General features: G+C 52.6%; 1 protein-coding gene across 1 annotated transcript in view; it reads right to left on the minus strand.

Moving 5' to 3' along the window:
• EPHA10 (EPH receptor A10) overlaps positions 1–22,944 on the minus strand; it is a gene marked incomplete at both ends in the record, with an annotated part of 36,247 nt that overhangs the window by 5,025 nt on the left and 8,278 nt on the right. The window contains 8 exons of the mRNA XM_084300826.1: positions 268–453; positions 1,645–1,770; positions 2,392–2,447; positions 2,692–2,800; positions 3,994–4,156; positions 6,467–6,591; positions 11,449–11,787; positions 12,870–13,025. Coding sequence (XP_084156952.1) covers positions 268–453; positions 1,645–1,770; positions 2,392–2,447; positions 2,692–2,800; positions 3,994–4,156; positions 6,467–6,591; positions 11,449–11,787; positions 12,870–13,025 — 1,260 coding nt within the window. The remainder of the gene's footprint in view (positions 1–267; positions 454–1,644; positions 1,771–2,391; positions 2,448–2,691; positions 2,801–3,993; positions 4,157–6,466; positions 6,592–11,448; positions 11,788–12,869; positions 13,026–22,944) is intronic.

The raw sequence follows: 22,944 nt of genomic DNA on the forward strand, positions 1-22,944 counted from the left end.
AGAAAAATGGAATTTAGCAGGCTGAAATGACAGGGCAAACAGCAGGTTGGAGATACTTAAAAAAAAAAATAAAATCAAACAACATCCTACAGAGAGAGCTCATTCATCCTTTCCCAACGCACTGGAGCAGGCAGGGCTTGTCAGCAGGTACTAACAGGGTAACAACACAAAAAAGGAGTGGGATTTGCTTCACTTCCCCTGGAAATTTACACAGGAGCCCTCCTCCAGCATGCCAAGCCATCCCACACAGCACGAGGCCCCCTTTACCTCTGGTGATGACCCCCTCCAGCCGGATGACGTTGGCGTGGTCGAACTGGCCCATGGTGCACGCCTCGGCCAGGAAGCAGCGCTGCTGCTTCGCCGAGCACCCGGCCCGCAGGGTCTGGATGGCCACCGGCAGCTCCCGCTTGCTGGGCAGCTTCAGGCAGCCCCTGCAGATCTCGCCGAATTCCCCTGCATGGCAGAGAGATATTTTAAGCAGTGCCCACGCCATAAAATCCCTCGCCTTCCCAAAGGGCCCCCCTGGCATCGCTTGCATGTCTCTCCCTCGTGCCACACTGATGTTTTTCTTCCAGACCAGGAAAGAAGGAGCTACCTGAAGCCATCCCTACGGCTCCCTTGAAGCCTCGAAACACATACTGTGTTTTTTTTTTCCAAGAAAAGAAGATCAACCCCCAGCCACCAAGTTCATGCTCCCCAGACCCGGCCCGTTCTGCCCCCAAGCTCAGCAAACACCAGCTCTGCATTTCACAGCAACAAAGCACCAGCACTGGGAGCGTTTCTGCAGCGTTCGAGGCTGAGCATCCTGCTCCTCGCTTGGCAACAGGTGCTACCAGGTTCGTAACACAAAAAGCCAATATTGGCTTTATAGGAAAAAAAAAAAAAGTGTACATCTGAAAAGCTTTCCTAATTTCAAAGCCAGGTACTTGTTAGGTCAGCAGTGAGACAAACGCAGTCTGAAATTCTTTGCGTTTAAACAATTTCCTGACTAATTTCTTTCTTGATCTTTCAAACACTGATTTGTTTCTGAAAGTTATGTGGGATTACGGCCTCAGCTGCTCCACCCAGCAGCTACCAGGAAGACTTCTTCCACTTCCACCGCTGCCCTCTGAGCTGGTGGGAGAACCCTCACCCCTGCCCTTCCTCCACCTCTTCTTTTTCCGTAGCTGAATTTCTCTTTAGGGAGAAAAATGACAAAGAATAATCGTGTTTCCCGTGTTCTGGCGTACATTAGCGATTAAAGCTCTAGGGCCCGGTGTGGGGATTTTAATTTGCTTTTAAGTTTTAGGCAGTGACGCTGATGAAAATCAATAAATCATTAAGTTCACATATTTATAAATAGTTCCTGTGCTGCTGTCAGCCTGCCCAGATGCAGATAATTGCTGATGCTTTCTGGTGCGCGCCTCAATCCGTGGCCTGTACTTGGTGCCTCAGAAAAAGAAACAGGGAACAAGAAACCCAGCTCCTGGACAAAAAAGCAGCCCCATTCCCCATGGGATCATGGCACTGGGAAGGAGCTATCCCCAAAGTTGCTGGTGAGGTGGGCAGCTCGGGAGGTAGGAGGGTGGCAGCAGTGGCATGAGGCTGCCAAGGGGGGGGACAACCCCGTGGGGACACGCGGAGGGGCCGTGAGGGGCAACCTGCCTGTCCCGATGATCCTCTCGATCTTAATGCTGGCGTTATCCAGCTCTTTGGCAAAGAGGTGCACAGCCTGCATGGGGTCTTCACACGTGTCAGGGTCAATGTACGTCCGCCTGGTGGGTATTTTAACTGCAGGAGAGCAGGGGAATACAAAAAGAGCATGAGGGAGGCTCGCCTGCCTGGGATGGGGTGGCTGCTGTGCTCCCCTGGCTCTGCGCTGAGCAGAAACCCTCCCGTGGGCAGCTCAGCGCCCTTCACGATCAGGTGAAACAGCCAAAATGCATCCCAAGAGCACGATGGCTCTGCTGCTTTTGCAACACTCCAGGGAGCAGAAGAGCCTGCGTGTGCTTAACGGGCATATGCCAGGCATCAGCTAAACTCATCCGTTCTGGCATTCGGATTTCCTTTGACAACTGTTGTCTGTACAATTACTGCTGCTCAGTAACCAAGAGTAGCCCCAGAAAACAAAGCTGCCTTCTCCCATGGCCGTTCGGAAAAAGCTGACAGAATAATTCATGTGAGCCAGGGATTGCTGAGAGCATCCCCAACTCCTGGGCACGCCGGGGACCTCTGTGAAGGACGGACGCTGGCGTGGGTGCTGCTGAGCCCAACGCCCCCAGGGAGCATCGCTGTGCTCAGCCCTGCCCTGGGACAACGCGGGGTGACAACGACTCAACAGCGAGGGATCAGGGCAGCAAGAAATACGGGGGACCCCACCAGATGTCCTGATCATGGCCACACAGTACTTACAGTGGAAGTAGAGCTCCTCGTCCCCGTCCTGGCTGGCTTTGCTGTACCCACACTGTCTGCAACGAGAATCGGGATGGCATCAGCGCCGGGAGCAGCCTCCCACGGGAAATCAAAGCCAAACACAACCCAGCGCCCACACTGGGGCTCCTGGACACGGCTTTGGACAGGCTCCAACCCACACTTCCAGCCCCTCTGTGTTACCCACGCTGCCTGCTCACATCTCCTGTGGGCTCAGCACCACGGGGGCTCTGCTTGGGTCCCCCTCCCAGCTCCTCCACACCATCACGCTGCTCTGCTCACCTCCTCCAGACCATCACGCCGATGACCATGGACACCAGCACCGTCAGCCCCGCGATGGCCACCACGGCGATGATGAGGACGGGGTTCTGCTCGCTGGAGGCCACTGTCACTGCCGGGAGGGAAGCAGAGGTGTCACACCGCTCCCAGGGCACATCCCTGGTCCCGCATCTCCCTGTGACAGTCTGCAGCCTCCAGCAAAGCTGGGGGACAATTCCCCAGCAGTGCCAGTTTACTTCTCCCCATCCACACAAGGATTCACGCCCTGGACCAGTTCTCAAATCTCAGGCTGGTGTCACCAGTCAGCACTGAGCAAAAAGTTCCTGCTTGGTGTGGGGAATGATTTAAAATCGATGGCTTACCTATGGGTTTCCTTCACCACGCCCATCCCTCCCCTTCCTGCTTTTTGCAAACAGGGGCATTAGAAAGCTACATTCTATATAAAGTTTTTATTGGCTTCAATTCATTCTGAAAATGTCTTCTGTGTGGTAAATGGATGCAATTTAAAGCCCTGTTAAACACAATCTGTGAGAGTCGTACTGAGCCAGCCATCTCAGGGCTTTCATTTCGAGCCAGGGTAGGTTATTAAACTGAAACCCTACCATCTCTCCAAGCCCTCTTTTAGGCAGTGAAATAAGATGCTTCTGGCCTATGGTTATGAATGGAAACTGTGAAAAGTAAAACCCCAGCAAATAACCCCGATGCTGGCTGCCCTTACTCAGCCACGGGACAGAGAAGCTGAGTGCCTGGGGCACGCATCCTGCTCCAGATCTCTGCCCGAGCTGCTCTTGTGCCCCCCTCTGCAGCCACCCCGGCTCTGTAGCGCCTGCCACAGCTGCACAGAGCCTGGGTTGGCATTGTCCCCTCTGTCCCTGCACTGGTGGGGACTGATGGGCTCCCCTCTGGTGCCTGCTTGCTGGTGACATCTGCTCTGGTGCCAACACCACACCAAGGGAAAGCAAAATCCACTCCACGGACACTCTTTTAGGTGCTCCAAAAAAAAAAAACAGAGATGGTTCCCAGTCTCCAGAGCAGAGCAGAAGAGCCACAGACTGACTGCCCTCGCTGATGCTGCACGGGAAGTACACAAACCTCCAGGCCAGGCAGACCGGCAGCAGCAATCGTGTTAAAACAGAATGGGAAAATGCAAATAAAATCAAGTCCTGGAAAGCACCTGCTCTGAGATCCAGGGTGGCAAAATGAGTCTCACTCAAAGGGGAGAGAAACCCACAGTGTGAAAGCAGCAGCATCGTGAGCAGGAGCATCCTGTGTGCGCGAGGGACCACGAGCATCGCCGCCACTCACGCTCTGCCAGCGTCTCCACTTCGATACTAGGGCTGTAGTTGCCGTAGTCCTGCGAGGAAGACGTCCGGATTTGGAAGATATAGAGGGTGCCAGGCTTCAGGTTATTGACTGTCACAGCCGTTGATGTGGTTTTCACGGTCGAGTAACTCTGATCCCTTTGATCCTGCGAAATGATGAGATGCCCGAGATTGGCTGGGACCAGCAGCTGCGCCACGGTCCCGCCAGCCCAGCCGCACCTCCGCCTCGCCGCCAGGTCCCAGCAGCACGGCCCGTGACAGAAAGGATGCGTTTCCTAGATGGCTCCTTAATAGAAATTACATGGATAAGCCACGGGAAATGGCAGGGCCAGATGATGTGCTCTGCAAGACAGGAGGAGGATGGGGTGGTGGGGAGCAGCTGTGTTCCTACACAGCTCCTTTCCATCCCTCCTGCCCACCCTGCACTGCCCCAAATGCAGGGGCTCAGCTGCTGGCACCCTCAGACCGTTTCCTACTCCCCTGCTACGGCTTCTCAAGCCCCAGTGAGAGCAAACAGACCTGCTCCTGCTCCAACAGCATCCCCCCATGCCATGCCTGCAGCGGAGATTTTATCTCAGCATTGTCACTGCCCCACCTGATGGGTTTGATCTACCAACCACACACAGGTACCAGCAATTTCTTGCCTCAGGTGGCCTGGAGCTGTGTGCGATCCCTTCCAACCCCTGCACACCAAGACCAGCCTTGGATGCTCTCAGCGCTGCATGCACGCAGGAAAGCAACTGTGCTGGGCAATGGTGCAGGGCTGAGGACGAGGTGCCACAGCGAAATGTGTGCAAACACACCGACCTGCTCTGCTCAACACAAGAATGAAGCTGTGGGGAGGTATTTCTGAGCTCCCTGCGCTCAGCTGGCACATCAGGGAAGAGCCCGGCTGGAGAGGGCAGGGAGCAGCCGTGGCTGCAGGGTGCTGAGCTCCGGGAGCTGCTGGCAGCAGCAGCAGGGATGCTCTCTTGGGAATAAATAGGCGTGCGTTAGCACACACTGAGTAATCGCAGTTGGCAGATGCATTTGCTAATGGTCCTGTTCCCCGGGCTTTTATTCCCTTGCCCAGAGACCTGAAGATGTCTCTGCTTTGACCAAGGGAGAACGGCGACAGCCAGAGCCTTCGTGCAGCTAGCAGCAGGCTGGGCTCCGGACCAGCCCCGCGCTCTGGCACGAGGCACGGCGGTGGCAGCGACACATCCTGCCGCTCCCAGGGCCGGGGATGTCACCGTGAAATGGGTTTTCTGTTTGATGTGCTCCTTCACTCGAATCTCCGAAGTTCAAGTATGGCTTTAAAAGCATAGATTAGGAACTAAGTTGATTTTCCTGTCAGCATCAAAAGCCTCATTGCAGTGAATAATTGCTAAACTGTAGTTTAAATTTTCTACCCAAGCAGGATGTTTCCTCATTTCACATACCCTGAGTATCTTGTTGCTGCAGCCCATTTGCAAAGGAATTACCGTATTATGCTCAGCGCTCGCCCTCACTCCCAGATTCCTCCTTTCAAATCTATCAGATGCTGAAAATCACATTAATATGAATCAGCTTCAAGGTAGCTTGTTTCTAAATACAGAATGCCAACATGTCACCTGCACGCTTTGCTTGACATGCAATCAGTTTCATAACGAGCCTGAGCACACGCAGATAAGGTAATTTGCGGAACTGTGTCATAAACTGCATTTATTTTGATTTAGAGCTTTGTCCCTGCTCTCTGCCCACTGGTATCTCTTCTAAAATTCTCAGCCCACTGTGTCTGTCAAATAAGAGCTATTTTTTGAATTAACAGGCTGTCATAAAAATGTTTCCTCGTGTCCCCTCCAGTGTGCCAGGCCACTCACAGCTCACTGAAGTTATGGGTTTGGTGGGACTCGGTCCTAAAGCAGTGAAGACCACAGGTCCAACACTTTCTGAGAGAACAGGCTATGAATATAGGTGTCATCTCATCACAGATCTGGAAAGACCGTATGGTTTATACTTCCTAGCTGGCGAATGGCAAGCACCCAAACCTCGGATTTCTAATATTCTTGAAAAAAAAGCCATCCAAAGAATGAATGAACGCGAATTATTAGGTTTACTCTTTCTCCCAGGGAGATGTCAACATTAGGACTGGATGAAATCTTGCTGCACAGATGGGGTAAAAAAAAAAAAAAAAAAAAAAACAACACTAATTAAAATAAACTCTACAAATAACCCAAATTTCCTAAAACTTACATAAGCAGATTGCATAAGGCTGTTGGAGAGGAAAAGCCTTTACTGGCACCCGTTGGAAGCGCTCCTGCCACTCTTAGGTGCCAGTAATATCATCGCCGTGCCGCAGTCCCCGCGTGTATGTCCCATTTTCCACCGCACCCTTTTTAAGCTGCAGGGTGCTGACAGCAGCAGGAGCACGGCCACAAGCAGAAGTATTTGGGATGCTGCATGGGCAGAGGTTGGGTACGTCCCCAGAGCCCTACCTTCTCGTAGTACTTGACCTCGTACTCGGTGCTGTTGGTGGTTGGGAAGCCCGGCTCCTGCCACGACAAGGAGATGCTCTTCTGCTCGATTTTATCCGTGCGGATGTCGGTGACGGGAGTTGGCGCTGGAAGAGTGGAGAGGAAAAAAGGGTGATGGCAAAGGCAGAGCATCCCCAGCACCCACCCCGCAGCACAGCCTGCCTGCCTGGGGACACCACACTGCCAAGACTGGGTTGCCTGTTAGGAACAGCCAAATTAATAACTGCAACAAGGAGAGCACGGGTTAGAGGGGATTTTATCACGATCCTCATGTTCATGGCCTCTTCTTTTCTGCTTTTGTCCTCTGTTGTCACAGTAAAAAATTCAATAATTTGAATGGCTGAAGAGCATGCACCTTGCGCAGACTGCACTTTCCTCCCTCTGAACCAGGGCTGGATTAGAGCAAACTCCCAGCTGGTGATCATCCAACAGGAGAAGACAGTCCAAATACAACTGCTTTAGGAACTGGGCAGCAAGCAAGTCCAAAAAAAAAAAAAAAAAAGGCCGACCCTATGCAGAATAGAGACCGTGGGCTGGTAGAAGACACCAAGTCCACCCTGGTGCCCTGGGCAAGCTCTCCCACTCGCCATCCAACCCCCCCAAAAGCTGGGAATTGGGCAAAGCTGCCTGCCCTGCCTGCTGCCATGCCCCAGGAGCCAGCTGTTTGTTTCTAGCTAGCACACTGCACGCTGGATCCTCCTCCCTGGCCTTTCTGCTCCCATTTAGCTCATCTCCCTGTGCAGGATGCACTTGCCAACTCTTCCTGCTTTCACCACGCCGGCTCCTTCCCTGAACCCCTTCTCGTGCCTGCAGCCTGTCCCAACACCCCAGCCTTCCAGGCCAGCAAAAAGTTGGCTGGAGCTGCCAGAGCGTCTGCAGCATGGCTGGAGCTTGCCAAGGAAGCAATGCTCACCCCGAGCAAGACAGAAGCAGCACGGACGCGATGCTCTGCCCGTGGCCAGCACACCCACTGCTCGCTCTGTGAGAGCAGGGAGGATACAGGAGATGCTAGGGCATCAGTCTTTGCTGCAGAGGATGCCCCTCAAGACAGACACTGCATGCTTTAGTAGGGAAAATAAAATCCGTGCCTGGTGCTTCTCTTGGAGCCCTACTTTGCTCTGGATTAATTAGGAAAAACGACCTCCCCATGCCTAGGAAAGCCTTCCACCTGTGTCACCCTTCAAGCATTAGGGGCCTGAACACAGCAGAGTAAAGCCACTTACACCCACAGCCCTGTGGCAGGCCCAGGGAAGGCTGTGTGGGGAATGAGCTGTTTGCAGCCTCCCCTGCTTCTCCATCAAAGCAGGACCCCGGCTGCCCCACCAGGACTCCCATGGAGAGGAACAAGTCCCTGGAAAGTAAACTTAAGTATCTGTGAAATTTCATATTTATTACTTAGCTCATTAATCTCTGCTGCAGAAAAACGTCCCCCTGATGTTTTATTCATGACGATTTGCTCCTTGATTCCGAGTCCTCTCGGCTCCTTCTGAGAGCACGAGGACCTGAGCTGCAGCCCCGCACACTGAGGGGTGAGCAGGGAGCTCCGGGCTCGTGCCCACAGCCCCTGCACGCTGCTCCCTCCTCACCGCGATCTGCCTAAACACGGTTTGACATTTTAAAAAATAATTCTCCGAGTAAATACGCTGGCCCCAGAGCTGACCTTTAAGGGAATATCAAATTGTTCACGCGTAAAGGAGGAGGAGCAAACTCATTCCAGCAGCACGAAGCAAGGCAAAAAGGTTGTTGGCAGCCCCGCCAGGCCAGGCAGAGCACGCTCCCGAAGCCAGCCTGACACTTCGCTTGGTTTTTTGCTCCTGTAAACTAAGTTAAGTGCTCCTTGCTGTTTTATATGATTCCCATCAATAAGACATCACACGGATGCCCTCCTGTATCTCTGTATCCAGCAAACGGACTGAGAAAACCTGAACAAGTGGTCCTGACTGTTAACAAAGCCATCAGGAGAAATCACGCTTGCTGAGTGCTTTGCCATGGAGCAGCACTCGTGGCACACGCCAGGAAAGCAGGGACCAGCCTCCAACACGCTTAAAAGGGATTAAAGAAAATCACACAGACTGTAAAGCATTTCACACTGTGGAGAAAAAAAAATGTGTTGCCCATCAATATTTTAAGCTCCCCTAACATCGCCTCTATTCTGAAAAAGCAAACATTAAATTATTCACCACTCTGCCTGGTTTTATACACTCCACTCCGTTGCATCTGGGTTTCCTCCTCTCCATTAGCCGCTGTGCCAGCAGCAAAGGCACAAAACCAGGCATGGGCATCACGTCCTGCCTGGACAGCCCGCGGCGTCCGAGCAAGCGTCTGGAGGGGATGAGTGCCACCGAGGACGTGGAGGCTCCAAGGCTGGGACAGACAGTGGGCTTGCAGCCCGTTGACTCATCTTTGTCCTGAGACAGGAGCTTTAATTATCTGGTTTAAGTGTCCATTTTGTGTCCATTAATAACGTGGTAATTGAGCATCGCTCCCTGCAAACAGCAGGCTTCAGGCAGCTCCGTCGGGGGAGGCAGGGGCCAGGAGCTGAGCGCTGCCAAACCCACAGCTACAGCACGGATGGAGGTGATGCCCTGAGGTCAAAGAGCCAGTGAGGAAAGATGAAGTCACGTCAGAGCTCAGGCAGGGGAAGATCTTTGCCCAGACAGAGCTCGAGGCACGTGGAGATGCCAAGGCAGTGCTGTGAGTCCGCGGGGAGAGCTGACGGGGAGCAACTGTGCTCTGGTGCAGACCCCTTTTCTGCTCCACCCCATGGCATTATGCACGCCAGGGCCCTGATTAGTGCAAGCACTAATTGCTTAGAGGCAAAGCCTGACTGACCGCAGGGTTGCAGAGCGGAGCAGAAGCAGCAATTTGCACCTGTTAATTCGTGTGAACCAGCACCAGAGAGCTGCACACCAGCATCCCAGAGGTGCCCAGGAAGCCTGGAGAGTCCAAGCACGTGGCAGAGCACAGGGCAAGCTCCGAAGAAGCAGGAAACCTCTAAAAAATCCCATGCAGGAGCTGCTGCAAGGCTCCAGTGCCACTCACTGCCCCTCCTGGGGGCTCTGCTGGGGTGCACGGAGCAGCCTGCTTCAGAGCCTCCTGTTCAGCATCATCCCCTTCTCCGCTATCCCAGAGAGGAGAATGCCTTTCTGCACTGGCTGCATTATTAATCTGCAACGGATTTAAAAGCCCTTTAAGATAGGAGCCGATCCCTGCCGGGAATATAAATGACATCGTCCCACAGCGTACATTTACATAGCTGATGCTGCTCCACTCCTGCAGGTAAACAGCTCCGCTCACTCCTCAAACATTTTTGTTTAGTCCCATGCTGGGGCCAGATTAGAAAAAACACGGTATTAATTTTGCCTCCTGCAGACTAAATAGCATCTTTTCTTTTCCCCTGCAAATACAATGAACAACTGCTAATTCCCTCATGTGAATGCTGAAGGGGAAGGGCAGTGTGAAAGCTGCACTTAGAGCTATATTTAGAGGAGCCGGGATTTGACAGCTAAATAGGGTCTTGTTTCTTTGTTTAATTTTTCCTCTGAATCTGCATATCTGGAGCCAGAGCCTTCCTGCTGCTGCCAATGACATCCCTGAGACCATCATATCGCAGCCATGAAAGAAGCCACCTCTGCTTCAGGCATCCCTGAAGTCTCGCTTTCTCCTTATCTCCAGCCCCATCCGGCACTCCTGCGCTGGGCTCGAACAAAGAGCAGCCCCAGGGCTCCGGCCAGCGGGGCAGGAGAAAGGAGCAGCTCCAGCCTGGGAAGGGACACCTTCAGCAGCAAAGCACTCGAGGCTTTCAAGAAGCTTCCTGAACCTCAGCTGCTCAGCTAATTCTGAGCCACCATCTGCATCCGGAGGCTTGACAGCTCGACAAGCGACATTGATTTGGAGCAGATTACAAGATTAATTATGCCATATTCTTTACGCATACTTCAATTCCTTCGGGAGTATATACAGCGTGGAGTAAGGGGCTGAGATTCCCACTTACCCAGATGAGAAGTTGTACTGAAGAGCCTCGGAGCTAAGGCACGGGCTGGTGTCACGGACTTGTTGCTTTGTTCCCTTTGGAGGACAGGGACCTGCTGCCCTTACCCTGCCTCCTGTCCCAGGCTCTGCCCTGCCACCCACACAGGAGCCTCTGCAAAAATCCCTCGTTACCAGCCCCCGTTAAGCTCTTCCCTACACTGGCTCAGGAATAACCTGGGCTCCAGGACAGCTCTTCCCAGAGCAAAACCTCTCCCTGAGCAGCACCGATCCTAATGAGGAATGACACCTCTGCTGAGGGTGCCCTGTGGCACAGCGTCCACCAAGAGGATTCACGGAAATGATGATAGGGGAGAAAGCAACAACACAGGCAAAACCATTTGATCAAGTGGTGGGAAAATTATTTATAACAAGATCAAAGTTTAATCCCTTCAGATGAAATTGTTGGCCAATTCCTGCCAAGAGGTACGTGAGGATCATCCGTCTCCATTAACCATGGCTTGGCAAAGGGTTTTCATGCAAATTAATAACGTGGCCACAGAGGAGCAGACAAGGACGCGACAAACCAATGCTGCTTTTCCCCAGGCATGGCTGACAGCTGAGCAGAGAGCAACACCCTGCAGTCAGCCGGGACCACAGGCAGAAGGGATGCTCGCTTCCCCTTGTGCTAAGGGGACACAATTTGGAACCTCAGGTGGGAAACTTACTGCCACAAATTGTGCTGTGGGCCAGCATAGAAAACAGAAAATCATTTCTGTTCCCAAAGCGTAACTAATATCTGAGTTACTCTTTAGGAACGGGCTGAAGACGTCTATTTGAAGGTATTATAGTGACCTGTAACTCATCCTGCAGCCAAAGCCCTCACAAGTGTCTCGAGGCCACCAAGGGCAGCGGGTGACAGGGATGAGCACTGGGAGCTCCTCCAGCACCACATTCTCAACCCCCGACCATACCTGCGAGCCCGGTGGAGACGTTGACCTCGGCATACTGCTGCCCTGCCAACGGGCTGACAGCCGAGACGCCGTTGAGGGCCGCCACACGGATGGTGTAGTTGGCGTGAGGCAGCAGGTTCACCAGCGTCACGGTGCGCTCCACCAGGCCCGTCTGCTGCGGCACGAAGCCAACGCCACTGCCACACTGCTCGCAGCCACCCCGTGCAGCAGGGCAGCGGCCGCACCACAGGCTGTAGGTCAGGTCGCTGCGGCCACCAGCATCCGCGGGGGCACTCCACTGCAGGACCAGCGAGGAACGCCGCAGGCTGTAGACGAGGTCCCTCGGGGCCGATGGAGGACCTGGAAGGAGAGGGACATCCATGGTGAGGCCGCAGCTCGAGTGCTGGGTTTGATTTTGGGCCCCTCAGCACAAGAAGGACATCGAGGCCTGGCAGTGTGTCCAGAGAAGGGCTACGAGGCTGGTGAGGGGCCTGGAGCACAAGTCCTGTGAGGAGCGGCTGAGGGAACTGGGGGTGTTTGGGCTGGGGAAGGGGGGCTCAGGGCAGAGCTCATTGCTCTCTGCAACTGCCTGGAAGGAAGGGGTGGGGAGCTGGGGTCGGCCTCTGCTCACAGGGAACTGTGCCAGGAGCAGAGGGAACGGCCTCGAGTTGTGCCAGGGGAGGTTCAGGCTGGAAATGAGGAGACATTTCTCCTCAGCAAGAGCGCTCAGGCGTTGGGACGGGTTGCCCAGGGAGGTGGTGGAGTCCCCGTCCCTGGGGGTGTTCAGGGAGAGGCTGGACGTGGTGCTGGGGGACAGAGTCAGTGGATGGTGGTTGGACCAGATGATCTTGAAGATTTCTTCCAACCTTAACGATTTTATGAGCTGCCTTGGATCAAGTGTGAACCTACGGCTTCTCCACATCTGGGGTTTGGGGCCATCAGCAGGGACACTGGTGGTGGTGGAGTGAGCCCAGGTCCTCATGCAGCAGCCGCAGGTGGGCTCTCAGGATGGAGGACCCCACAGCAGGCTCCTCACTGAAGGAACGTGCTCTGAGCAACCAGCCACAGCTCGCAGAAGGTGTGGGCAGCATCCAGCCAGGCTGGGCACCTCTCCCCGCCATCTCAGCCAGGCTCAAGCCCAGCCACCCGTGGGCAGAGCGAGCTCCTCACCGCTGCACAGGCACCTCTATCACATCCATCACTGGAGGAGCTGGAGTCCAATCCAATTAACTAGAGGCCATTTAATTAAAATCCGCAAACTATATTAACTACATGACTGAACTCTAGTTTTACCAGTGAGTGCCTGCAAGCCTGCCTGCGTGTCCTCCTCACCAGCCCTCAGCCTCAGCCTGGGAGCCCCACGGAAGAAGGAGACCCCTCCAAGCTCCCTGCAGTCCTGCCCTCTGCTTTACAAAGAGCCTTTACTCTTCAGCGAGACGTACGCGTGCAGGAGGCAGACGGAGGGTCCGACGGGGACCTGGAGTAGTTCTTCTGGCACGAGCAGAACGTGGAGGCTTCCTCGTGGGTGAAGCTGTGCTCAGGGCAAGGAGAGCAGAGAGGAAGACGGAGCGAAAGCTTGTAAAATCCAGGAAGGCACGCTGGAAAGAGAGAAAGGGAGTTACAGAAAGAACAGCACGAGCAGAACGGGGCCCACAGCTGATGACTGCACTGCCCTGTTCCCTGGGATGTCCTGTGCCTGCTCTTGGACAGCAGACATCACCCTCTGAGCTACTTGCTATGGGTGATTGGGTGATCCCGGCACCAAGGGAGATGCTCATTTGGTTTGATCCACAATGGACATTTCAATGCTGTCCCTTCGTGCTGACCTCCAGGGCTGTGGGACCCTTTCAAGGGGCTGTAGAGGCACAGGAGGAATGATATCCACTGGCTGGACACCAGCAGGAGCGATGTATGAAGGGGGCTGGAAGCTGTGTGGGGATTTGGAGGAGTAGGCAGCTGCAGAAGGAGGCAGGATACAGCAAATACACAGCTTAGTGTGCACAGTCAGGTAAGCAGAGCAGAAATTACACGGGAGACGCAGCAAGACTTAGCAACAACCCAAAAAGGGGAGGAATACGGCAAATTGAGAAGCTGGAGAACTCATCAGTCACCAGAGCTTCGTGCAGAAACCCAAGCCACAAGGCCACGTCGCTGGCAGCTGCGGCTTCATCACTGCAGATTATGCAGCAGTCACTGCAGGCAGTGAGGTATGTACCAAAGCCAAACGACAGCAGCAGAAATTGGCTTTTGTAGGCCATACACAGGCTTCCTTTATCCTTTGAAAAGCGTCTTTGATATTCATACAAGTAAGTGGTTCGCACAGTGGTCAAGGATTTGCTTGATCTTTACCACAAGCAGCACGCAGAGTACAAGTAATACCCCTAGCAGGACACCCAGGAGCTAGTTCCGCATGGAAAACGTGTTATTTTACAAAACCAACAGAAAACAGGCTGCAAAACCCCATAAAGCAGTTTGTTATAGCTTCAGTTTGACCTTAAAACAACACCTGAAAAGGAAGCAGCCTGCAAACAAATGCATTCTGCTTGGCTTCATCTCAGTGGTGTGGGGCTGCTGCCTGCTACCCCTTCATCAGCTCCCCGAATATTCAGGCTTGTGAAGTTCCTGGACGAACAGCTCCCTGCACACAGTCCCCTCTCTCATCATTTTTAAAGAGTTGGCTGCTGAGCCCGTTCCTTTTAAAGCAGATTATTCCAGCGCACTCCGGTTCATTAGCTTTCTGCGTGACATAAAACTGGCAGCTCCGGCTGTGATCTGAGGACAAAGCACCAGGCAGCACCGGGGCAGGGAAGATTCTTGCACGGGATGCTGAAAACGAGCGAACGTTTACGGGGGACGTTATTTCATCTGCCTTTAGAAATTCAGTGCACTCTGATCGTGGACAGGGGGGGAGCCAGCACTGCTGCTGTGGCTCCTGCTGGTCCCATCGCCCCCGGCTGCTGGCACAGGGACAGCCAGCTGCTTGGCAGAGCCACGAGCAGCAATGCACGGGAGAGATTTCTGCTTTTCTTACGTATCAGATGCAGCCCTTCAGGAGCCACCTGAAAGCCTTGAATCTTGCCACCCAAGCTCTCTGCCACTCGGTGCAAGTAAAGCCCCCAGAAAGCAGCAGATTTGGCCACCTCGAGCCTAGTCCAGTTGTGCCCAAGTAATGAAGAGAGGCTTCCTGGTATCTGGAATGGAAATCTGCATTTTCCAATAGATGGGGACTCAATACTACATTTCAATAGTAAAACTGTTAAAAATGGAGAAAAATAATAATACTCATAAAAAAAAAAGAGCCCAGCATGGTACTGAAGAGCCCACAGCTTTGCATTTGCCTCTCCCAGTTTGCAGACTGCACGCCTCCAGGACCAGATAAAGATGACCTTTAAAAGCACAGGCTTGACAAACACAGCCGAGGAGTAATATTAAGACGGCGTGCCATAATGCACAATAAATGTCATTCCCTACTTAGGGTGTTAGATAACACACACAAAACTAGCAGGTGCTTAAATTACTTCCAAAACTTCCAGCTTCCTCTTAATATTTGAGAAACCAAAGCAAAGCTACTGTTACACTAATAAGCATAGCAATGTATTTAGCTTGCATTTCCTTCGGTTCAGCTGTACTGACCACAACACGGGGCACAAATACCATCAGCCAGGGATCCCACAGTGCTTCAGGCACGCCGTGGTGTTTGCACGCAGACCCCAGGCTGGGCTGAGCCCCCGCAGGCTTCGGTGCTGCTCATCCATTGCGCTCCACGGGGAGAAGCTGCTCATTACGGCATCAAAGCCTGAACGCCAGCATCATGTTGCTGCTCGTACCCTTTGTCAGGCGGAACAGAAAAATCAATCTTGTTTACAAACTTGATGGGACCTGAGCAGTAAAAGCAGTGGATATACGGCCGTCATAGCCCAGAGTGAACGGCGAGCCTGGCAGTCACATAAATTTGACATCTCGCGTTAGGAAATTGAACGTTTTCAATTAGAAGCATCTTTCAGGCAGTTCTTCCCTGACTTCTAATAGCTAGGAGAAGTAAGCGTACAAAAGCCTCTCTCAGCCAGTATGTCAGCTAATAACTGCGTGAAACACCTCCGTTTGTACTTCCCAGGATCACAGGCACCACGACGCTGTGGGGCTCAGCCCCGGCTGCTGCACAGCCCCAAGTACGATTACAGCCACCCCTACGGAGGTCTCACCCCGCCTGCAGGGCTGCAGGCTGGCAGCCCACAGCCTTTCCCTTCTTTTCAGTCTTCTCCAGATCAGGACGAAGCAGAACTCCCCTGACCTTCCTGCAACACATATCAATGCCCAAACGATTTCGAAGCTGCCAAATTCTTTAGTGAAATCACAGCCAGTAACAAGGAGTGCTGCAATCTCGATCCTTTCTGCACACTTCGTAATTTTGTTCCTTTGTTCCCATGCTCCAGAAGGAGAACAAAAGCACCCTGGAACATTTGATGCGTCGTACGTGCATCTCAGTTTCTTTTCTCAGCTAAACTCCCTGTCTCCTCCACCTCATCTCATAAGTGTTTCTGTCGGACCCCAGCTGTTTTAGGCATCCCTGTTATTTTGCACTGCTCATTTTTGTGCTGGGTATGTGACAGCTCTCGAGAGAACAGGCCATCAATTTATAGAATGAAATTCTTTTTTGTACACAATCTTCTATCCTTGCCCTCTGCTACTATCACAACTTAATTATTAAATAATAAAATCCAATAATGCCTCAGCTAGGAGCCAAAGAGAAGCAGCTGGGTGGGTCAGACAAATTAATTGCCTCTCTCCTTCTCCATCATCTCTGCCCACGCGAGATGCTCCCCATCCGCCAAGCAGTCCTGATTTGTCTCACCACCCTCCCTCCTTGCTCCCACACTGCATGCACAGCCCAGCCAGCAGCAGCACAAGCAGCGTGGATTCGTGCAGCAGGCTGGCAGGTAAGCTGGCACAATGCACCCCCGGGAAGGGTTTCTCTTACAGACACATCTGCTGCAGCTCCCAGACACGAGCAGACGACTCTATCAAAAGCCAAAAGCAGCATCCTCTCCCACGCACAATCCTGCCCATGGGGAGAGCAGGGGCAGTTAGGGTCGCAGAGAAGCATGACGAGGACATGGTTTCCTAGTCAGCTGTCACGGGACAGCTTTAACTCCCCCTCCCCAGCAGCACTCAGGCAAATCCACCCCGCAGCACCACGAAGCCTGCCCACTCGAGTCCCCCAGCACTGACTCCCAGGCAAAACCTCCCTCTGCAGCCTGGACCCTGACTCACAGCCCCAAGGGATGGGGGAGGCTCCCCCACCAGCAAGGACCTCGGCATTTTCTAAGCTGCAGCAAGCTGAGCGTACAAATTTCGCCTTTAAAAATAGCGAGAGAGATCCCTGGCTGAAATCCTGATTTCATCGGCAGAGAGGCACTGGAGTTTGAGCAGCTTTATCTTGTTAATTGATGAGCGGTGATTAAAAGCGACTCACTAAGTGCATCAGGCAGGACAACTGACTGCAGCTCTGCAAGCTGCGGACTTGATTGCAGTTTCTGTTCAAGTGAAGCATGGCCAAGATTTTGCATGCAGCAGTGAAATGAAGTTATTAATCACCCCAGCTGTATTTACCAGCTGGCCAGTAGCCTGTTATGAGGTGCACTTATGAAACCCATCATTGCAACAGTTGACTACCTCCAACAATTAATTTAACCTTTGTTTTCTTTATGAAGTACAGGACCAGTGACCACGCTCAAGCAGGGAAGCTGGGGCAGGACAATTGCACGATTTGCAGAATCAAACAAGAAAAATAGGACTGAGAACAGGGCTCAGGTCTCTGGAGGTTCAGTCATTCACAGCCAAACACAGAAGCTGAACCTTCAGGATTCACAGTCTTCCTTTGCAAATGCTGGTTTGTACACACAGAGGAAAATAAAAGGTTTTTAACCGAGGGAGAGCAAAGAACTGAGTCCTGCCCCAGAGCCTACTGTGCAGGCACAGCTCCTGCAAGATTCACCCCATGGAGCGGATAACCTCAAGGTAAAGCTGCTGTCAGAGAGCATCCTGCAGCCCCTCGGCTGCCCCGTGCAACCTGATGGAGAGCAGCACCCAGCAGCACGCCTCTGCCTCGACTGCGTTGGCAGCAAGTGGCCTCTAGGAAAAGGAATCCTTCTCTGAACGAGCAGAGATCTGGGTGAGCCTCCCCAGAGGAAACCAGAGCAGATGCTCCCCAGCTCGGTCCTGGCACACTCAGCCCCCACATCTCCTCCGACCCAACTTCTCTGCAGACGTCCGTCATGTCTGTCACTTCTGTCTGTCTGTCTGTCCTTCCCCAGGCTCACACAAGTGTCTGCTGCTCCGCCTAAAAGAGCGGCATCGGCTGCAAAATGTTTTGTGAGTTAGGCAGCGGGCTTTAACAGACACATGCCAGGAAGGAGACGGTCACTGACACCGCCCCAGACAAGTCAGCAGGGCCCAGCAAAACCAAAAATCTATTTTCTGCAGCTTATCAGGCTTCTAATTAAAAAGTGTTCATCATTTTGCAGAGAGGAAGGGGCCAAGACCTAAGCAAATACTGCAGCTTAGCATAAAATATTGAGAGAATGAGCATAGATGGGAGATTAAACACTAGGTGGAAATTGCATCGTATCATGGATTTAGGAATAAAGCTACTTAACCCGGGCAACTTTGTGTTAATGACAATACAAAAATCAGACAAAACCTATCAAGCACTTCCCACCTGCCTCCATCACTGGAAAAATGTGTGTGCATGTGTGTGCAGGCGTGTGTTTACGTCTTCGCCTTCCCAGTCACGCTGCACGATGCCAGATCACATGAAAGCTTCCCTTTGAATGGCAAGCCTTAGTTTTTACCCAAAGTTAAAAGCACCTACTGCGTTTTCTGTCGAGCAGAAAGCTGCTCAACAGCACGCTTCATCTCAGCTCCGACAGCTTCAACCACAAACACTGTGATGGAACTGGGGTGCACAACGAAACGCCCTCTGGGTTTGTCTCCCTCTTCCTCTCGGAGAGCCTCGGATGCACCAAGTCCAGCAGGAGGCTTTACCAGCAGTCAGAGGGCGATTGCTTTTCTCCTAACCACATTAACACAGCAGCTCCAGGAGATGCTCCCAGCCCTGCAGAATGGTTTCCTGCTGCCCTGTATGAAGCGCCTGGGCAGCAGGAGGAGCTCACCAACACAGCCATGCTCACCCCTCCATGCTGCCTGACACCACCTCCTCACGTCAGGCTTTGGCAGCTTGGTTTTTGCCCTCTCAGCACTCAATCTGAATGCTTCTGATGAGCTCTGCCTCTTTGCTTTTCCACCCAACCTGTCTCAAGCCAGCTTGTTGACCCACAAACCTTGCAGATATCTGAGAACAAAGGGAAAACAGGGAGGGCACTGCCCGAGTTCGCACTATTGAACTTTCTCATGTTGCTGAATTCCTGCAGATAGCGGAAGAGCCGTGTGCTTGCCAGCAGGAATCAATAACGCCTGCAGTTTCACCCAAAAACGCCTATACAGTCATTTATAATTAACACTACAACTCGGTTGTCTTCCAAAATCAATTCCTTTCCATTTTTTTTTTGTCAAGAAATTGTATTTGACAAAGTTCATCCACTTTTAATGCGTGTTAATTTTCTCTGCTGGAATACGCATCCAGGAGGAGGCTGATCAGGAAGGAAAGCAGCCAGGTAGGGGAGCAGCTGGGGCTGAGGAGCGCAGCAGCAGGACCCCACGTCCCCAGCAGCCTCCAACACCCGCTCAGCATCTTCTGAGGCTTTTTGGGTCTTGCACCAAACACCAGTGGCTCCCAGGGGAAGAACAGCTGCATCCCCATCATATACTGGCTGCTGGCAAGCACTGGCATGCACCTCCCGGGGCTCCTCCATCCCACAGCAGTGTGGTTGGCCTCAATACAGGGGTGCAGCATGTCGAGGCACCCCAAAAAAAAACAAGGGTTCCCCCCAGAGAACGACCAACTCTGAGGACCAGCCCTTCCTGAGCTGTTTGGTTTGCATCCGACAGTGGTTAAACATCACATTGCAACCACCAAAATAGGATGGGAAAAAATATAACACAAAACTCTGCGTGTTACTTATAAGGGTCTCCACTCCTCCTGGCAGCACAGTTCTGTCACCGCTCTTTCTAGGATTTCCTTCCCTACCCTGGCAGCCCTTGCAAAGATCACAAGGAAACAAGCTCTGGAGCACCTCCTCCCAGCCCCTCTGCGTTCTCACCTCCCCTCACACCTTCACCACAATCTTTTCAGCCCTTAGGGCTTGCTTTTCCCAGAGGTTTTCCTTCCAACACTGTAGTCGGGTTTTACAAATCCTGTCCCATGAGAAATATTAACAGCACATCCAGAATCACTTCCCCTGCAGGGCTGAAACACGAGGACACCCCAGCAGAGCAGCTCTGCGCCGCAGTGAGGGCAAAAGCTAAAAAATCCACTCCCCTTGGTGTGGAAATGCAGATCTCTGTGCAGATGGTGCACACAGACATTATTTCCAGGAGGACCAAGAAGAAATGTGCCCGTCCCTGTGATTAACACACATTAAGGTACGGAGAAGCCCTTCCCGAGCACCAAGGAGCACCCTCTGCTCCTGATGCAGGTTGCCAGCAACCAGCACACGCCGAGCCTGCGTCCGTATCCATCCCTCCTGTCCGTACAGACTCACTTTCTGTGATCACCAGTCATATAAAATATGAAACTGTCCTCACTGCCATTTCTCACAGGAGCTATTGCCAGGCTGACCCGCCCCCCCTCCGGACCAGGCTGGCACATCCAGCCCCCATCCGTCTTAATTCCATTATCAAGCCGAGCAAGTCACTGGTTATTATGTTCCAAACATTTCACCGAGGCGTCAGCGGAGATGCTCTTTATGTCAGCACAGCAGGAGTGACAGGGAGAGGCTTTGTGCAAAAGATGCCCGCATGCCCCAGGCACCCCGGGGTCAACACCCAGGGGAACCTCTGGGTGACCCAAAAGCTTCTGCACGAGGTCCACAGCACCTGCACACCCCTCCTGGGCCTGGAGCAGAGGGGCTGGGTGCCCCCATGCACCCATGGGACCCTCGCTGCTGACCAAGCTGCCCCAACACCCCCCAGCAGCACCCACACACTCTGTGCCCACCCATCCCACCCCACCAGCAGCAGGATTTGGCCACGCAGGCGGTTGTCCACTTCTCGGCAGCCTCAACAGCAGTTCCCATCCTCGGGGCTGACTTTTGGGTCTTCTGCAAACTTTTTGGCAGGGAAGACACCAGCAGGGAACACCCCTCGGGCTCTCAGTACCAAGGAATCGACACCGGGAACCTTCTCCAGGAGGGCGAAGGAAAGTCAGGCAGCAGCCCGAGCGCTCAGCCTCCGCTGAGCTGTTTTTTCTGCTCAGGTGAGCACATCATTTCTGGCGCTTTCTTTACGAGGTGATCCGGCAGCTGGGTGTGCAGCAAGGGCGGGCGCAAGATGCGAGACGATGCCAGCCTGCACCCTGCCCACCGTCACCCTAGGGAGACGACGGCTGCTGTAAGCTCTGGCAGCAAATCCGCTCAACCCAAGGGACCCTAAAAGCCAAAAGGTGGGAGCTGGGCCCTAGCAGAGCAGGGCAGCTCAGCCTGGAAGAGATAACCACGACGACGCTGCGCTGAACTCCATAAAATCACTAACAGAGTGGAGAAGAGAGTGCTGTTATTCAGCGTTTCGCAAAACACAAGGATGAGGGTGCAGCTAATGCAATTATCAAGCAGCAGGCTTCAAACAAACAAACAAACAAACATTCCCTGCATACAGCATGTAATTAAATTAAACCCCAGACACAGACTTCGGAGCCTTTCCCATCTCAGAGGGCTGGTTTCCCTGAGCACTGCAGCATCATTCTCCGGTGCTTCACAATTGCTTCTTTTTCTCTCCCTCCCCCCCCCAAAAAAAAAAAAAAGCTCAGCATCCATGCTGATGCCCTGGAAGGACGGCTGTCAAGGAGCGCACGCAGACAAGGACAAGTTGCCCCAAAGCAGACAGGGCACCTTGTGCAAAAGACAGCGCCGGGGTGAAGTTCCAGCGGTATATTGAGCTGCTGAAAGCCTTGTCAACACGTGGCCTCGGGTAACAGAGAGGCTCCTGCCTTCCCCGTACATGCTGGGTTTGCAATCTTGCCTCGTCTTATTGCAAAAACTGTAATCAATACTGTGCAGGCGGCGAGCGATACCGTTACAGAGCCCCACTGTGAGGAAGGGAAAGAAATCTTGTCCAATCTCCATGCCTGGGCAGGAGGGACGGAGTCAGCGGGAGGGAGAGATCGATACGAGCACCGGATCAGGTCCCTGCTCCTCTCATCTTGGTGCCCTACCTACCAGGATGGGTATTCCAGGCCGTGCCAGCCTGAAGAGTATTCAAAGGCAGTTTTTCTGCTGATTTTTTTCTTTAATAACCGTTTTTCAATAATACTGCTCAGCAGCCTTCAGTCCAACGCATTTCCAGCATCCCTGAAACCTTTAGGACAACACTACTCTATAATTTTAGCTCTTGTTAAATAATTTGAGAAGTACTGAAATGAAAACCTATGTCCAGAGGCTAGATCTTTGTGCGTCTCCAACAATGAGCTCTTAATAGCTGAAATTAAATTCAGTGATTTAGTCTAGAGGAAAATTAAATACCCAAGTATATTTAGCAAGGCAGGCCTGAAATATCAAAATTCATTCAGCACCAAGAATACACTCGCTCGAATTCAGTGCCACAGCAGCACTGGAGAGAAACTCATCGCTATTTATGCAGGAATTTTCCTCAAGGACACGCTAAGGCAGGCACATCCACTGAGCCAAGTGCAATTTACTGTTGTCTTTCCCAGTTCCCTGCTGCACCTCCCAAATTACTCCCCTGCCGAGGGCTGGCCGACCCGCGTGTCCAACGCACCCCACTCCTGCCAAGGGCTTCAACCCATGCACAGCCCCCTTTGCCATGGGCAAGACAGGTTTCCCTCTGTATTTCAACCAAATAGTGGGTGTCCATCCAGCAGCCAGGTATCTATAACCTTAGGCCTGACAAGAATCCCACAAACGAATTGTGATGCTTGTAATTTTCTGAGTAGTTTGCTCTAAAATTAAGTGTCATAGAGTAATTTGTGTCTGGCTCTGCCACAATTTCCATAGCCATAATTATTTCAGACACACTATAATACAGCAATATAACATTCAATCCAGAATAATAAATATCTCCAAGCTTGATCATTACTCCAAAAAGAGAAAGCATATTTTACATGGGCGTTTCATCTGCACAACTGATGGGAAGCGGCGTCTACCATAAGGCATCACAGCTTCCCCGGAGGCTGCTAATGGCTGCAGGGAGGCGGATATTCCAAACTCATTCAGCACCACGCTCTCCACACCTTACAAATGGTCACTTTGCTCCAGCCGTGCTCTGCTACAACCCAAGACCCAGAAGATGAAAGCCAAACCATAATTCGGAGAGGAAACCGAAGTATAAATTTCCTCCCCAACTCCTCCTTCAGCAGCATTTACTCCCTCGGTTTTACTCCCTCAA

Source organism: Netta rufina (genome assembly GCF_964035555.1).
Source record: "Netta rufina genome assembly, chromosome: 23".
NCBI lineage: Eukaryota > Metazoa > Chordata > Aves > Anseriformes > Anatidae > Netta > Netta rufina.